This window comes from Dasypus novemcinctus, chromosome 3 (genome assembly GCF_030445035.2).
Source record: "Dasypus novemcinctus isolate mDasNov1 chromosome 3, mDasNov1.1.hap2, whole genome shotgun sequence".
In the NCBI taxonomy this organism is placed as follows: domain Eukaryota; kingdom Metazoa; phylum Chordata; class Mammalia; order Cingulata; family Dasypodidae; genus Dasypus; species Dasypus novemcinctus.
This window is the reverse complement of record NC_080675.1, coordinates 34,420,530-34,438,507: the sequence shown is the minus strand read 5'-3', so window position 1 is coordinate 34,438,507 and position 17,978 is coordinate 34,420,530. Positions and strand designations below refer to the sequence as shown.

At 56.8% G+C, this 17,978-nt stretch overlaps 1 protein-coding gene across 1 annotated transcript; it reads left to right on the top strand.

Moving 5' to 3' along the window:
* The first annotated feature begins 253 nt into the window (after positions 1–253).
* On the top strand, positions 254–17,207 carry VSX2 (visual system homeobox 2). The gene is made up of 5 exons (XM_058293076.1): positions 254–623; positions 1,825–1,909; positions 5,634–5,757; positions 15,904–16,084; positions 16,825–17,207. Exons 1-5 carry the CDS (start codon positions 254–256, stop codon positions 17,205–17,207), a joined length of 1,143 nt encoding a protein of 380 aa, XP_058149059.1.
* The last annotated feature ends 771 nt before the right edge of the window (positions 17,208–17,978 follow it).

The window sequence follows — 17,978 nt, the reverse complement described above, 5'->3', positions numbered from 1 at the left end:
CCTCGGCGCTGCCTGCGGCGGGAACTGCCAGCTTTTTGGAATTCCTAATCGCTCCTGGCCCCGGTGATTGGCTGCTCAGCTCTGACCCCACTTGGGCTGCCGCCTGGTTGGATAAAAGGGGAATCTCCTTGGGGCTCCAGAGCATCAGACACAGGAGGGGGCACCTGGGACCAACTTCGCGAAGCCGGGAGCCCGGCGGGGGGGTGGGGGGAGCAAAAGACCAGCGGTCTCAACCCCTCCAAAGAGCCGGGAGATGACGGGGAAAGCGGGGGAAGCGCTGAGCAAGCCCAAAGCTGAGACAGTGGCCAAGAGTACCTCGGGGGGCGCCCCGGCCAGGTGCACCGGGTTCGGCATCCAGGAGATCCTGGGCTTGAACAAGGAGCCCCCCAGCTCCCACCCACGGGCTGCCCTCGACGGCCTGGCCCCCGGGCACTTGCTGGCAGCGCGCTCCGTGCTCAGCCCAGCAGGAGTGGGCGCCATGGGGCTGCTGGGGCCCGGGGGGCTCCCCGGCTTCTACGCGCAGCCCACCTTCCTGGAAGTGCTGTCCGACCCGCAGAACGTCCACCTGCAGCCGCTGGGCAGAGCGTCGGGGCCGCTGGACACCAGCCAGACGGCCAGCTCGGGTAGGTGAGGGGGTGGCTGTGCGGCCGCCTGCCCGGGGGCGACGACCGCGAGCTCCGCGCCTGTCGGCTCTCGCCTGCCCGACAAGGCCTTCTCCAGCGGAAAAGTTGGTGCCAGGTCGTTGGGTCGCGGCCAGGGCCTGGTTATGGCGCGCTCGGGAGCCGCGGCCAGGGCCAAGAGGATGCTCGCGGCGCCCGCCGATTTTCCGCGCCAGCCTTTCCGGCCGCCGCGCTGTTCTCGGGTCCCCGCGTCCGGCCCGGCCGCGGCGCCCAGGTGGGGCCTCCCTGTAAATGGGGACGCAGGGTATCGGAGCCCGCGCTGCGGAGGGTCACCGTGCACTGAGGCCCGGCCTCCGTGAGGACCCTCTTTCCTGGAACCCGATGCCGGTCCTTGCGCCGGCGGCCGGGGAAAGCGGCTGCCGGCTCCTGCCCCAGCCCTGGTGTCCAAAGTTCCTCCGCTTCTCCATTCCCAACCCCCTTGTTGTCAGCTGGGGCCTATTTTTCACCCCCCACGAGCAGAGACAACCGGGTCACTGCGGCGCCGAAGCAGCCGCGAGCGCAGGGAAGCACCGCACGATAGCGGATCCCGGCGCCTCGCGGGCGCGCGGGCTCGGGCCCCTGGACGACCCCGCCGCGCCATCCCCGGGCCGCTTCCCCGGCCTTGCTCCTCCGCGGCTCTGCCCCTCCGGCTCTTTTTCACGTTCGGCTCTTCCCCGGGTTTTTCGTTTGCATTTTGTTGGTTTATATTTGGGGAGCAACGAAAAGTGGCGAACCGCAGGCTCTCCAGCCTCGAGCGGGGGCGCATTGCGCGGGCTGCGGAAGGGGCTGCGCCGGGAGCCCCCGGCCCTTCCCGGAGCCCGGCGCGTGGGCATCGCTCCTTAGGGCCAACTCTCCGTGCCAGGGGTGCCAGGGCAGGGCAGGGCGCCGAGCCCGGAACTTCCTTGCGACCCCCAGCGTCCCGGGCCGGCCGTCTCTTTCTCTCTTCCAACGAAATCTGTTCAAAACCTTGGGGTTCGGGCGCCGGCGTGCGTGGGGCAGCTTGGGCTTCGAGATGTGGGCGACCACCGGGGGTCCCGGCGGGCTTCCTGGGAAATCGAGCAGACCCCGCCGCTCCGGGAGAAGGCCCGCGGCGGGGCCCTCGGAGGCTTGGGCCGCCTCCAAGCGCACCCCTCATGGGCCGCGTGTCCCTACGCCCGCTTTTCAGATTCTGAAGATGTTTCCTCCAGCGACCGAAAAATGTCCAAATCAGCTTTAAACCAGACCAAAAAGCGGAAGAAGCGGCGACATAGGTAAGGAAGGGCCGCGCGGCGCTTTCTAGTACCTCTCCCGCCCTCCCGCCGCGGTCCCCTGATCTAGGCGCGGTCGCTCGGACCCGGTTTGCGCCAACCCCGGGTCGGAGGTCCTAGGCCACCTCTGGGTGGAAAGCAGCCCCGGGGTCGTTAGGGAAAATCTGCCAGGGGCCCAGGTGAGGAGCCCGAGGACGACAGGGGCGGCCGGGGCGCCGGCATCTCTCTGCTTTCCCCCTCCTTCTGCGGAGACATGAAAGGCCGCAACCCCGGCCAAACCCGAGCCAGAGAGGGGCTGGCGGCCCCCGCACCCCTGCGCGGCCCACTCGAGAGCCACGCACAGCCTCGGCTGACTGGGGCCCGCCCTCGCCTCCCGTCCCGGCCCATCCCTTTGCCTTCTGTCCCCCGCCCCCCACTTCTCTCCGGTGTTCCCTGCCCGCTCTCCCAACCCCTAAGCCTTCTGCTCCCCACCGTTCCCCAAAGTTCGAGCGTGATATCTGCATTCCTGGACATTTTTCTTTTGGCTTCTGCACTTTTTGATCCTGGGCAGGTCGCTTCCCTTCAGTGAGCCTCAGTTTCCCCGTCTGTGAGATGGAGGAGGGGGGGTGTGTGGACTGGATGATGCCACCAGCCCTAGCTGGACGGGAGTCGTGGGCTGTCTGCGGATTCAGACTAAAGAGGGTTATTGTTGTGCGTGTGTTTTAAATGTTTTTAAATGGGCGACACTGGCACAAAGTTAAAAATTCAGTAGGTTCCGAAAGATGTATCCTGAAAAGTAATTGCCCCAACCCTCGGACCTTCATTCCCTTCCTCACCGGCACCGCTGCTACCACTTCCTAATGTAAATTTAGGAGGAGGGTTTATTTTTTTAGGAATAAAGGAGCAAGAACCAAAAACCTGCCTGACCTTCGGCGAGAGCTGCTCCCAGGCGCTGCCCCCGCTCCCCGCCCGGCTGTCTCCGGGTTCCGGTGCAGGGGCCGAGCCCGCAGGGTCCCGGCTGTGGGGACATTTCCCCACCCGGGCGCTCCCCAGGTCCCCTCCCCGCCCCCACGTATCCCGTTCTCTCTCCCCAGTTTGTTCTCACTTGCTCTTCTGCGCTTCTCTCTTCGTAAGCTCACCTCACCGGCAGCACCCCTACCGAGCCCGTCTTTTAACAGGGGGTCCTGCCCTCTCAAACCCCAACAGGCTCCGGCTTGGATAAGGGTGATCTACGAGGCTTCTCAGTGACCTCCGCTCCTTCCTTTCAAGCAGCTGTTTGTGTTTTGTTGTTGCTGTTTTGCTTGTTTTGTTTTAAACGGAAACTTTTTCCCTTGTAGTCCGTCCTGATTTATTTAACAACTATTCATTAGAATCTCCTATGCCCCCATCTGACGCGGGTCCCAGGGTGGGTGATCGGGTCAGCCTCCCACCGAAGGGTGGGGGTCCTTGGAGAAAGGGCAGGTGGGAGTCTGGCTGAACTGCCTCTATGTCCGTGGGGGATGGAGGGCACGGAGAACCCTGGAAAAAAGCCTTCCCACCCCCTTGGTGCAGGGTTGGCATGGGAACATCTCAGGGGAGGCACTGGCACGGTCTGTAGCCCAGAGCCCATACTCTGGGTTCCCACCCTCTGTCCTCGCCTGACACCCTGTCCTCCAGGGAAGCCTGTAGGGCGCTTCGAAAGGTTCCCAGGGAGGTAGGGTGGCAACTGCAAATACCAGGGAATTCACTGCCTTAGGTTTCTGACTATTTCTGGTGCATGAAGGGAGCAGCTTATTGGGGAGAGGAGAATGGCTACTGATAATGGGTGCAGTTTTCAATGACTGAGAAATGTGTCAAATAAGAGAATAAAGAGATTCTCTTATTTGGGGATTTGGGCTAAGATCCTCTGTAGTCTGGTGATGAGGAATGGGCATGTCTTTATCTCCCAGAAACAACCCAGACTTAGCAGGGGTGGGGTGGAGTAGGGGGGATGTAGCTAGCAGCTGTGGCTGGAGTCTCTTCGGATTTTGTTCTCTTTACCTGGAAAGCTCAGCACAGGAGCTGGAAGGGTCTGGGGTCCTGCATAAAGCTGGCAGCAGGATTTAGGTCACATTGTGGGGGTGCGGGGGTGGGGGAGGTGAGACTTCCTGGGGAAAAAGACAGCACATGGATCTGCTCTGAGGCAGGAATTAGGGAAGTTGGGGGGATGCGAGGTTTTCTTGACTGGGGCATCTCCCAGCACTCGAATGGTCCAAAATGACCTACAATCAGCTGTCTTCTTTGGCTTTGGCCAGCTCATGCTACCTGCCTGCCGAGTCTCCCTAGTTTTGAAAAAGACTTGCTTTTTTAAAATGTATTGTTTATTTTGATGAGTTGCTCAGGGGCCCTCTGCAAGTGGCAGGAGAGAAATAGAAAGCAGCCTTCAAAATTCTGAAGAATTAACTTTCTGTATACATAAGCATTCCACCCCTCCCCTAGAGAATAGGAGAGAAACGATTTAGAATCAAACCAGTCGTTTGCTATGAAAAGCAGAATCTTTCTTCCTCACATGCACGTTGCATCATTTCCCAAGATATTAAAGCTGACACCAGCGTGAGGAATGTGTGGGGCTAAAAATGTGTGCTTTTTCCTTGTGTTGGGCTGGGGTGAGGGTGCAGCTGTAAGGGATTCTAGACCCTTGTGCCGGTCCCAGGTCTAAAACTGGTAAACACGGTGTTTTTACGAGTCTGGTTTGTGCAATCTGGACTATCTTGGCTGTTGGTTTGATGCAGGTCCAGGATAACAGTCACCTGCGACCTGGTGAAATTAAGAGAAAAGGGAGGATTTTGTGTCTGGAAGTAGGTACTTGGTGGTTACTCAAGAGAGGGGTTCTATGAGCCCCCTAATATTCGATGCAAAATTTGATGTGTTGGAGCATATTCATTTTTGCATTTTCCTAGGGTGAGCGATTGTTGCTATTACCTGCTTTCTGAAGCAGTTTGTGGCCCCAGATAGACGAATATGAACAGAGCGGGCATTGGGGTAGGGCAATGGGGTGTGCTGTGCAGGTGGGCTCTCAGGGTAAGCTGAATGGGACTCCCCTGGGTGATTCTGGGGTGGTTGGAAGGTGACAGGAGAAAAGACTCAACTCAGAGGGATATTCTAGGGAGCAGGGAGGGCAGATGAGGTGGCGGCAGGGAAAGGGTAGGTGAGGAGGGCTGGCGTGTTAGGGTGGGAGATTCAGGTCTCAGCTATACAAACACTGGGGTGCAGCTGCATTTGACCCTCTGGTGACTCTTCGTGCTTTGAGTGCAAATTTAAAAATCATCTCTAGAGACTGTGAGAGGAGCCCAGGAAGCAGGTCCGGGCGGCGCCGGTACACTTATTTGTCTGTGTCTCTGTGCTTGGGAAGTGGGGGGCGGGGATTCTGCAGTTTTCTACAGTTTCCTCCTTAACATCCTTTCCCCTAAAAGCATCTCCAGAAAGTTTCCAATTGTGAAGTGTCACTGGGGATGAAAATAATGCACCTTCTCCCTCCCATCCCCCCAGAAAATTGCAGCTTGGGCCCTTAGCCTTGAATGAAGACGAGTCCAGAGGGTTAAACTATGGCTGTGCGTGCAAGCATGTGAGTGGATGTGAACGTTAGTGTGAGTGTGTATGGGGGCGGGGGCTGTGCCAACCAACTTAGGTTTGGGCTCTGGTCAGGGGACACAAGGGAGGGCGCTTCTCTTCTCTCTGGGATAGGCTCTTTCTGTTTCCGGGGTGCTGAGTGTGCGGTTTTGCTCCTCAGGACAATCTTTACCTCTTACCAGCTAGAGGAGCTGGAGAAGGCTTTCAACGAGGCCCACTACCCAGACGTCTATGCCCGGGAGATGCTGGCCATGAAAACGGAGCTACCGGAAGACAGGATACAGGTAATGGGGCCCCTCCCTCCCCACTCCTGGGGACATCCACTGCTCCAGGGTCCCAGACACTCATGAGACCCCTGGTGCCATGGCCCCCACCTCCAACCACTGCTGTAGGGACGTGCCTGCCTGAAACAGTTACCTGAGCCGCAGGTATTTGCTCTGCACCTACCATGTGAGGTGGGCACTGTGGGGGGACAAGAAGCTTTGCAGATGTGCCTGGTCCACAGCATAGACTTCCCGCAGACAGTGAAAGCTGAGGCTGTCAGAGGATCCTGAGGGAACCTGGTGGTGAGGGAAGGAGGATGGGTGGGTGCTGGGTCCTGAGCAGGACTCCTGTTATGGTGATGGCCCCAGCTGCAGCTAAGTGTCTGCTCCAGGGCAGTGGTGGCCCCAGGCCTCTCTGGGAGGCTGTGTGGGGGAAGGTGGCTTCTAGCCCTGACCCCAGTCTGTTTCCCTGCCCTCCAGTCCCCTCCCCATGGAAGGTGTTGCCCCCTCACTTCCTGCATCCACCACCTCTGTCCACCTGAGGCTCCTTTTCCGCTCACAGTCGGGCAGCCGCTGGTCCTGCCCCAAGCCCTGCTCCTCCCATCTCCCCGAGTCAGGTCTGGCAGGTGTGACCTGGGACATGTGATCAGGCCCCGGGACTCCCCTCCTGGGGAGCTCTGTGGCATAAGCAGCCACTGGGTGCTCAGTTCAGGGTGAAGTGTGCTCAGCTGGGGGGGTATCCTTGCAGCAGACTCAAGTCCAGAACCCCCTTAGCCAGGAAGGAGTGGAGCTGCTTTAGAATTTTTCTGGAGAAGATCAAGTTTGATGACTTTCTGGGCAGGATCTCCACGAGGCAGAAGAAATGAGTGGGGTGGGGAACATTTCCAGAAGATTTGGAGTTGCCTGAGCTGGAGCGTCCCCTTAAATGACAGCTGCTCCCATCACCCAAGTGGTCCAGAGAGGAGTTCCCTGCTGAGGCTGGGACATGGGAGGAAGGGAGCTCCCGCACCACCTCCCCTGTCCAGGTCCTCTGTGTCTCCAGGTGTGGTGTGGGTTTGCGGGGCGTGGGGAGGTTGCTTGGCAATCTTCCACTGGAGAACCAGAGAGTGGGAAATGAGGTCGGGAGCTGCTTTTCCAGAAGGGCCTTCTCCCCTGGAAATCCACTTGGAATTTCCACTGATGGCTTTAGACATTGACACTAACCATAAGCTCAATTATTCTTAAGCAGATTATCTGTGTGGTGCATTATCCATCCATGGTGGCCTGGATCCATCACCCCCACCCAACTGGGTTCCACTGGGGTGAGGGCTGGGGGTTGGTGCTGAAACTCGTATCGTGTGTGATTTGCGTGAGCACCTGGCCATGTGCTGTATGTGTAGGTGTTGTGCATTGTATGTATGTGTGGCGTGCATGATGTGGAGTATGTGTAGCATGTGTTGTGTGTGGGGTGTATGTAGTGTTTGGGCGAGTGTGTGTGTAGTGTGTAAGCCAAGGGCCCATCCAGCCCAAGTGTGGTCACCCTGATGCCTTCTTCAGCACACAGCTGGCCATCACTGGTGTCCGGGGTGAGGGTGGAGGGCTGATGAATTCCTCTGGTTGGCGTGCCCCACATTTGCACTATTGTCCAGTAATTGCAACAGCTTGTCTCTTTCAGTGGGCTGTCCTAAATCTGGCTGTTGTGGTGGTGGCGGGAGGGGGCGTTTGGAGCCCACTGGGCTCAGGATTTGGGTAAGGTGCTCCCTCAGCTGGAACGGTCCCTGCACGGCACCACAGGCCCGGGCAGCGGGGGCCAGGCTTCCAGAGAGCCACCGGGAGGAGTGGGGTGTGCCAAGGAGGAGCATTAATCACCTTGGGACTGTGAGGAATGACTCTGGCATTTTGTGGACATGAGAGAGCCCGAGGCAAGAATCGCTCCAACCCTCTGAGCACCGTGTGGTTCTTTGGCTAAATGTTGCCCCCAGAAAGGTGCGGGTGGTCCGAGCAGTCCTGCCCCAGAGCGTTTTATCAAGGGCCCTGGGAAAGGTCCTAGCATGTATCAACAACAATCACAGCTGTAATTTACGGAATATGTTCCAGCTGCAGGTGCTCCCGTAAATATGCAACATGCACAGGGGCGGCTGGGTGGTCTAGCGGTTAGGGACCCCTCCTCTGGAGCCGCTGCCTGGGCTCCCATCCTGGCTTCACCAGTTATGAGCTGAGCCGCCTGGGCAAGCTACTTACCCAGCCGAGCCTCCCAAACCTTATCTGTAAAATGGGGAGGAAAGTGGCACCTGCCTGTTGTGTAGATGCAGCGAGATGTGTAAAGTGCTCAGAGCAGGCCCTGGGGCCTGGCAGGGGCCCAGCCCTCACTTGGTTTCAGCATTGACCCCAGTCGATCTTTAGGACAATCTAGGAGGTAGAGACCATTAGTATCCTTTTACAACTGAGGATGCTGAGGCCCAGCAACTTGCCCAATGCAACACAGCTAGTAAGTGGGAGACACAGGATTCAAGTCCTGGTCTGAACCCAAAGCCCACATTTTCCACCCCTGCCACTTGGGTTTGAACCTTTGCTTTGACGTGAAGCTGGGGAACAGAAGTCGTTTGAATCAGGGTGTGTGTATATATACCAAACTTTCTTTATAAAAATAACCAATATTTATTAAGTACCAGGCGCTGTTTTAAAACAAAGCAAAACAAAATTCACTCATTGGGAGCAGATGTAGCTCAAGTGGTTGAGTGCCTGCTTCCCATGTACCAGGTCCTGGGTTCAGTTCCCAGTACCTCCTAAAAAACAAACAAATGAAAAAACCAACTCTCATTGGGGAGCGGATGTAGCTCAGTGGTTGAGCACCTGCTTCCAGGTACAAGGTCCTGGGTTCAATCTCCAGTACCTCTTAAAAAATTTTTTTTAAATAAAAAAATTCACTCATTAAGAAAATATTTTTCAGTGGGCAGATTCATGTACATGAGTTCAAAAGGAAGAAAAATGAATCTCCTTACCCACTAGCAGCCCCTCCAGTGGTAACATTTCTTCTATTTTCTTCCAGAGATACTTCATGCATATTCCGCAAGTAATTCTCAGAACATTCTGATGACCTAGATATTATTATTCCCATTTTACAGATGAAGAACCTGAGGCACAGAGTCGTCTGCCAGAGTAGGAGGTAGTGCCAGGTGGTGGCGGGATTCAAACCTGAGTCTTGAGTCTCCAACCACTACAGTGCTTCCTCATCATTCCCTCTTGGCATGTTGTTTAAGTGAGAACATACATCTAAAGATGGAAAGTGACTACTCTAGAGCTTTCTGTCAGAGGCCTATGAGTGTGTGTTGGGGGAGAAGAGGCAGTTATCAGGGACTCCAGGTCAGAAATTAGAGATTCTCAAGGTGGAATGGACCGCATGGCAGGGGCCCACACTCTTAGCCCTGGATCTGACACCCACCAGGTGGGATAGAGACGAGGTCACTTCCCAACTCCCGGCTTCGGCTTCCTCTTCTGTAAAAGGAAGGGGTGGGGTCCTTCCCATGTCTCTGGGCCATCACTGCTGGAATGGGATGCAGGACAGGTAGAGCTGGACAGTTGCAGGTGGACAGCTGGGCCACTCCCTTGCTGGGCCCATCCAAATAAACACCCCGATATGTGTGAGGCCTATGTCTAGTGGCTAATGAAACCCCACAGTACCTAATGGAAACCTACTTCTAATCCTTGCTTCACAACCAGCAAGTCAAACTCTGAGCCTTAAATTATTCATTTGTAAGATAGTAGCATTATTTTCGGAAATTCTAATTTAGTGAATCTATTATTATTACTGGCATTTATTAAATACTTGCCATTGTCCCAAATGTTGTGAAGTGCCTTCCCATGCCTCGTTCCATTTCATCCTGACAACAACCAGGTGAGTAAGATGCTGTTCTTACCCCAGTCTCTGGAGTCCCCAGTCTCCGGGACTGAGAGGAAAGTAAGTGCTCAATTAGGCTCACATGAGACCACGTGGGATTAAATAGAGGTATATTCGCTTATTATTTGTATTTTTTTTCTGGCAAGAGTCATACTTGTTATAAAAATACAAACATTACAGAAATATGAACATGCAAAATGAATGGAGCCCCCCCACACACACACATTTTTAGTGGCTTAGTGCATATGGTATACTTAGTATATATGGTAGAAGTTTGGATTCTCGATTTTGCCCTTTTTAAAGTGGTTCCTGCCCAAGGGTGGAGAACAAGGCAATAGGGGCTTATATTCTAGAAGTTAGAAGCTTGGTACTTAGATGGAAAAGAGTCTGCAGTGTATCTTAGCCCACAATGTTTGTTAGAATCACCAGGGCAGCTTTTAAAAATACCCATACTGGGCCCCCACACCCAGTAATTCTGATTTCATTGGTTGGGGGTGCAGCCTGGGTATCTGAAAGTTTTTTTAAGCTCCCCAGATGACGCTGTATGCATCCAGTGTTAAAAACAGTTGGTTGGAGACTCAGAAGCGGTGTCTCTGGGTTTTAGGTGGAAGGAAGTGCTAAACGACCTGTCAGGTGTGCAGGGAAGGAGGCTGCCTAAGGCTGCCAGGAAACGCGGGCAGAGCTGCCCCCTAGTGGGCATTGGAGGCTGCGGCAAGGCCCGGCCTGTCTAGAGAAGCGAAGGACTGTTGAAATATGGTGTCAGAAGTGCTGAGTGGGTTTGAAGGGTGAAGTCGTTAAGTCACACCAGCAATGAGCCCAAATTAATCAGCTTCCAGACAGAGAAGAGGAAAGAAGCTGCGAGAATGTGGGGAAGCTCCGCATGGCCGGCAGAGCCAGGGGATGGCTTGTGGCGAGATGGGAAGGCAGGGTTTGGAGCAGCACAGTGACCCGTGCGTGAAAAGAGCATTTGTGGTGAACGATGTCTCCTGTAGGTGGTGATTCTGGGGGCACCAGAGAAGGTCTGCTGGGAGACCCATCGAGGGAAGGAGCCCTGGGTGTGCTGTCCTGTGGGGATGTAAAGATGGGAGCTGGTGGGGCAGGACCTCTGTGATGGTGCAGAGACAAGAGAATCTGTGCTTCCGGCCCCAGCCGCTGCTGCTGGTCACCCACATAAAGAGCTGATGGAGTTGCCCGGCCTGCTGCATGCATGCCTGGCAGCAGCAGAGCACCCACTTAGCAAGAAGTCCTTCCCTGGTTCCAGTCCATCCTTGGAGGTACAGACACCCCCTCTGCCAGCTTGGAGGCACCTGCCAGACCAGCTGCTGGCAGCTGGAGGCATCCTACCTGGGCTGAGCGGTGCTGGGGCACCCCCTCTGAGGGGAAATGGATCGGGAACCCCAGGTTCTTCCCCAACCTGGAAGATCTTCTCACTCTCCTTGGCCTGGGCCTCCAGAACTGGTGTCCCTTGATGTCACTTATGGGTCCCTTTTTGGGCCCTCGGAGCCCTGAGGTGCAAGGCAGGGTCCTTGCTGAGGCCTTGACACAAGCTCGCCTGAAGGGTTCCACGGGAGAAGAGCAGGCTGTTCTAAAAAGTGGGCAGTCAGGAAAGCAGGTGAGCGAGGCGTCCACAGAACCAAGAGGCCGAGGAGGAAAGCAGTCTAAATGCTAACACGGAATCTCGACCGTAGGAGGTGGGAGACCCTGGGTTTTATTAAAACCGTCATGGAGCATTTGCTTAAAAGCAAAGCCTCCTCTCATTGTACGTTTGCCCACAGAATCCAAGCATCAGGCCAACATTTTTTAAAGCTCTTCCTATGTGCCAGGCTTTTCCCAGGAACTATTTTATTTAATTTTCACAACAAACCTCTGTGGAGATACTATCACTTGGCAGCTGAGGAACTGGGAGCACAGAAAGGTTAAGAAATGTACCCAAGATCCCAAAACCAGTTGGAGGCAGAGCAAGGATCCCCACCCCAGGCCCCCCACTCCTGAAGGCCTGCAGGACTGCGGGAGCGGGTGGCACTGCATGGGCCTCTCTCCCATTCGAAACTCAAGGGCTAGAATACACTTGCACTGTAGGAGGACTTTCAAGGACATCTGTTTGGCCTTCTGCGTGCCAAGAGGGGAAACTGGAGGCCATTTGTATGAAAATATTACAGCCCAGAGGTCAGTTCTTTCTTTCCCTCCTCCTTCCTGAGTGCTGCTGCTGCTGCTGCAATTGTCGATTGTCATTGTTGTCGTTATTTGTCCGCCCAGCATTGCTAGAAAGCAGGCGGAAGAAGCCAGACGGGCAGTAGTGCTACTGATGAACCCGCCCTCTGGACAAGCTCTGGTCTTCTGGGCTTCCACAGGTATAATAACTAATGCTTATTGAGCACATTCTGTGTGGCAAGCACTGCTTTAGGCACCTTCGTGGATTTCATTTAACCCTCAAAACAACTCTGTAAGGCAGTATTCTTATTTTATGTTTGAAGAGAACTAAGACTGACAGAAGCCAAGCAACTTGCCCAGGGTCACACAGTGATTATTGTCAGAGCTAGGAAGTCCAGTTCAAGGACTGGCTGACCTCAACGCTTCGTACAAACTTTTAAGTTCTGTACACATGGCTGGTTGCTTTTAGGAAGGGAAGAGAAAAGTAAATATGAAGAGTGGTTAGGGCAAATTCTGAGCTCTTGTCAACGTCCCTTAAAGGCACCAGTGCCACGGGCTCCTTGCCAGCTATCCTAAAAAGAAATTGTTTTGGCTGTCCAAGGTTTCCTCTATAAATTGGAACAGCATCTGGTCTTTGTAGAGAGCCAGGCACTCCAGGAGCCTATAACCCAGAGTCTGGATGACTCCTGGTTTGAGCAACCAGCTGGCACCAACTCCCCTGGGAGAGTACGGGCAAAGTCCTGATCTGCAGACCAGTTTTTCATTTGCCCAAATGAGAAGACTGGGGGAAAAGTTTCTGCTTGCAGGCTGCAGAGATGATCTAAATCCCAATTCTGCACCCTTTCTTCAGTGTTCCAATAAAGATGCCACCTCATCTGAAGGTCCCACCTCCAGCTCAAGCCTCAGTGCTCTTGGAACACCTGGGGAAAACTGAGGCAACCACCTTCTCAGCCTTCCACTCTAGGGCAGGTGGGGACATCTATCTCCCTCCCTCCCTTTCTCTTTCTCTCTTTCTTACAGGGATTGAACCCTGGACCTCATACATCGGAAGCAGGTGCTCAACCATTGAGCTACATCTGCTCTCCCATCTTCATCTTTTATGCTTCAAAATCTCCTCTCCAGAATTTCTAAATCCAAACCGTGCTGCGAACAGAAAGTTCTTTACTTTTTGGCATCAAAACTCATTTGGTGGCAAAAACCTGGTCTGGATCTTATACTCTATTTATCTATCCACTCAGTGTAAATACATATAGTTATGTTGCAGAAATCAAAACTGACGGGTTTGATTATGGGGTGCTGGGTTTGCAGTGTGTTATGTAACATGCAGTATATGCATCACATATCCTTTCTTAAATCCAAACCATTCTCAAGTTTGGCCCTTAGGGTTCCAGTTAAGGGGTTGAGACCCTTAGATTTATAATGCATTAGCATATCCAGTCAGGACAGGTGATCTCCCAACCAGGAAGCGAGTGGCTTGCTTATAATCAGTCAGGAGTTGGTGCCTGGAATTTCATCACCAGGAGGTCCATTCTTAGCTGTGTTCTCTGAGGTGGATGAAACCAGAAGTCATTCCGTGGGTGAAGGCCCCTTGAAAGCTGGGATACTTGTAGAGGGGGACCAAGTGCCAATGGGAGGGCAACTAGGCAGGGTACAGTCAGGCCTGCGTAGGCCGGCAGTCCTGGGGAGAGATGTAAACCCCGGGGCAGAGCAGGGCCCGTGGCCTGGGCGGGCCTTGCGCACCGCTCCCCGCTCTTCAGGGCACCCAGGGTGTCTGGGCTGCGACCAGGGGGACGCCTCAGACGTTCGCCTGCGAGCTCCCCCGGAGGGCCCGATGACCGCACCACAGGGCCCAGGTGGTGGCAAAGGTGCCCAGGGTGGGACGCACGACCGTTTTCTAGTGGCGCTGGTCATCGTGGGGGTGGAGGTGGCTGTCTCCCAGTTCTCGAGGCTACCGGCTATTGATAAAAGAAGAAATGCCCAAAGAGTTACAAACTTAAAGGTGTGCGCGGGCCGCGCGGTCTTTCCTCCCGGGCAGGGCGTCTCTGCCCTTCGGGCTTATCTGGCGCGGGGGCCGCGAGGCGGGGCGGGCGCGGGAGCCCAGTGCGCCGCGCCCTGGGCGGCGCGGGCCGCAGACTCGGGGCCTCCGCGGGCCGCGGGGCGCTCGCTCCTCCCGGCGGCGGCGGCGGGAAGGGCGGGCGCGCGCGGACCCCCGAGCCCCGGGCCCTCCCGGCGGAGGCAGCAAAGGGTTAAGCTGTCAGCGGCGCGATGTTAAACAGGTGTCAAAGGCGCCCCATATATCTGCAGATTGAAATCAAATTCTTTGCCGTATAAAAAGATAAATTACCCAGGCGCTGCCGCGCGTCCCACTCATCACGCCAGCGCCAGACGGCAAGCAATTTTTTTTTTTTTAATGTGCTAACGACCTAATCAAGCAATCAAGTCGGAGAAGATTGCAGAGTGACCGGGGCAGCCATCTGCCGGCGAGCCCCGCATTCATTTCCCGCGCCCCGCGCGGGGCGGGGACCGGGGGAGGAAGCGGCCGAGGGGAAGTGGGGGAAAATCCTAAACAAATTAACACCCAATTTTCCCCGTCTAATTAGTTAAATGAGAAGTGTTTGGGGTCCCCCGGGGAGGGGCTGCGGCTCGCGGCGAGGCGAGCGCTGCCTCCCCAGTATTAATTAGTGCGGGTCAATGCTGCGGCTCCCGGGAGAGCGGCCGCTTTAATTTCCCGTGATATTTCAGTGCCTGAGGCCCATCGATTCAAACTGAAATTAACTTATTTTTCAATCAGCCCAGGGCTGCCCCTGGGGGCGACTCTTCTTTTGCCGCCTCCTGAATAGAGCCGGAGCAATTTTTCATCAAAAGCTGCTACCTCCGCCGCAGAGGGCGGGGGAGGGGAGGGGGGGGGAGAGGAGGGGAGGGCGGGGGAAGGGGCCGCAGCGAGGAATGGAAATCGCAGAGGAAATTAATAGATTTTCCCGAGCCCTCCACTTCCCTCCCCGCCCCCCCCCCCACCCTCCCTGGTGCCTGGGGTCTCTGGCTGCCCGCGGGGTCCCGGGGGTGCCGCGAGGAAGCGGGAGGGGGCCCGGCCGCGCCCGGGGGGCCTTGCAGCACAGCAGCTTCCCGCGGGCCGCTCACCTCTGGGGACAGCGCAGCTGAGGTCTCCCGGGAAAGATGTTTTGGGAGACCCCAAATCCTACCCCACCCCCCATTCCTCCAATATGGCCGGGATCCTGGGGTCTCCTCCAAAAGCAGGGCCGGAGGGCTGTAGACACCCCGAGCGCGCCCCATTCTCATTCAGACTCGGCACCAGTCAGCTTCGTGGCGGGAGAAAGCATTGGGGAAGCTTTCCTTAGAGAGCCCCCCGCCCCACTCCCCTCGGACGCCACCCCCATTGGGTCCTCATTCCGGGGAGGTTGGTCTGTGTTTCCTGATGAGGAAGAGCTGCCCAGCTCGCCCTAATATCACCAGAGTTAAGGCCAAACTGTGGAGAGCAATGGCGAGGGCGCGGTGGCACGGCATGGGGCAGGTGGAGAAGGGCGCGTCTCTGCCCTGTGTGGCACGGCATGGGGCAGGTGGAGAAGGGCGCGTCTCTGCCCTGTGTGGGGCAGGTGTGGCTTCCGGGGACCTGGATGAGATCCCCCACGACCATCCACCCCCTTTTGCTTGGAGTCGGCACCCACCTTGCAGCCTTCCCTGACCACTCTGTCCTTGGGTTCAGCAGGAGAGGGTGCCTTGGACCCCCTGCAAATCAGGAAAGAGATTCTGTGTGTCCCTGGAGGTGTGACCACCTGCCAGGTTGCTCAGGGCCTCTCGGCTGCACATAGAGAGCCGCACCTGTGTACTGCCCACCTGTATGACCCTGTCAGGAGGCGTGTCCCTTCTCCAGTCCTCCTAGGACTGCTTTGATAAGGATCATTTCCAAGGGACCTGAGGTCCTATCCTGAGCATCCCTGAGCCTGGAGGAACGCGGGTGGGCGAGCTTAGGTAAGGACTGCTGGAGAAACCCACCATCAGAAGGGAGAAGGTCGAAGGTGCTTGGCCGGCTGGTCACCTGAGGGGCGGGGAGCTTAACTCCAGGTGGACGTCGGGGGAGGGCCTTTCAGAGCACAGACCGACCTGTCCCCCTGTGCTTGCAGGTCTGGTTCCAGAACCGCAGAGCCAAGTGGAGGAAGCGGGAGAAGTGCTGGGGCCGGAGCAGCGTCATGGCGGAGTACGGGCTGTACGGGGCCATGGTGCGGCACTCCATCCCGCTCCCCGAGTCCATCCTCAAGTCCGCCAAGGATGGCATCATGGACTCCTGTGCCCCGTGGCTCCTGGGTAAGAGCCCGCACCCTCCTCGGGGCCCTGCCCCTGTGGTGAGGAGAGCGGGCTCCCCGGGGAGAGGACAGAGTCCTGGAGCTGGGGCATCTGGGCCACACAGAAGGAGAGAGGCCTCCCCGTCCTCCCCGGGGGACTGGGGGGGGGGGCTGGTGTCCGTCCCTTGCACCGACCAGTGGGGTACATGGTTCTCTCATCCTGGACGGAAGGTCCCCAACTATGGGTTCTTTTGTCCTGTGAGGATGACGAGGCTGTTACCCTCAGGTTTCTACACCCCCACTCTTCTCAGCCAGAGGTGGACTGATGGTGACTGAAATGCCCCCCTCTCCTCCCGGGGGCTGAGGGACTCCCCAGGTCTCTTTGGCCACCTACTGGCTTTGCACAAAGACTTCTTCCCTCCCAAGTCTTTCCACCTGCCATCTGCCCCCACCTGCCACCGCGTCTGAGTACAGCACCAGCTTAGAGTGGGTCCTGCAGTCCCAGGAGGGAGGGATGGGGAAGGCAAGTGCTGTGCCCTGGAAGGCACAGAACAGGCCACCGGAGCCAGGTGTTCCGGGCCTGGGCAAGGAGAAGCCCCCTGCAGGCCTGGTTCCCAGGTGCTGGTCCACAGCCCCAGCCCTGCACCGTCCTCCCCCGCCCCAGCCCCCACCCCAGCCCCCAGGGACACGCGTGACTGCGGTGTGTGTAAGGCTTTCTGCTCGTCCTTAATTCTGGCCTCTCTCTATCTTTGCTGTTTTCAGTTCAAGATGGCTTTCCCAGGCGCTTTTCTAAACCCGAATACCAACAATTCTTTTTAGGGATGCACAAAAAGTCGCTGGAGGCAGCCGCCGAGTCGGGGAGGAAGCCCGAGGTGGAGCGCCAGGCCCTGCCCAAGCTGGACACGGTGGAGCAGGAGGAGCGGGGCGCTGACCCGCAGGCGGCCATGTCCCAGGAGGAACTGAGGGAGAACAGCATCGCCGCGCTCCGAGCCAAAGCTCAGGAGCACAGCACCAAAGTACTGGGGACTGTGTCTGTGCCCGACGGCCTGGCCCGGGGTGCGGAGAAACCGGAGGAGGAGACGGCTGTGGATGAGGACAGGCCAACAGAAAAGCTGAGCCCCCCGCAGCTCGAGGACATGGCTTAGGTCACTGGAGCCCCAGGACTCTGCCCCTCTCGGGGCTGTGTTGCCGGGAGATGCTCCCCGAGGCAGGGCCCAGGCCTGCTGTCCGCCTCCCTCCCCCTGCCCACAGGCCCTCCATGTGACTCTAGGCACAGTTCAGTTCTGGTCAAGGCTTGGGACCATCCTGAGACCTCCCCCAGCTGGTCTTGACCTCTCAGCCTCCTCTTCCTCCCAACATCCTTGCCTCCAAAGCCTTTTTGCTGCCCCAGTCCTCGAGCCCCTTTCACGCGATCCCTTGGCAGCTGTCACTGTCCAAATCCACTCCTTACTCTCTGACCTGCCCAGCTCTCCGTCCCCTGCGGATTCTGCTCTGCCCAAGCCTAAAAGCCCATTGCTGCAAAGGCATTGCCTGCCACAGCCGTGACACTGATTGAGGACCTGCACTCCAGCTCCGGTATCCCCAGCTCCCTGGTCCTCAGCAGAAGTCTGCTTCTACCCCAGCCTGTTCTTTTGGGGGACCCAGGCCTCACCCAGTGAATGCGCTGCCTTGCAGGCTCAGGCACAACCTCTGCACCCTCTGCCCTACCCGTTAGTGGGATCTAGATTCTAGATTAAACCCAGGAAGTCTCACCATGGGCCTCGAGGCCACCCTCAGCCTCATACCCTGCCCTGGTCACCCTCAGGAACTCACCCTCTCTACACCCAGCCTGCCCCCACTGGCTTCTCTCATCACAGGTGCCAACACCTGCTTGTGGCGAAGCACACAACCGGTAGCGAGCCCAGGTCCCGAGCCCT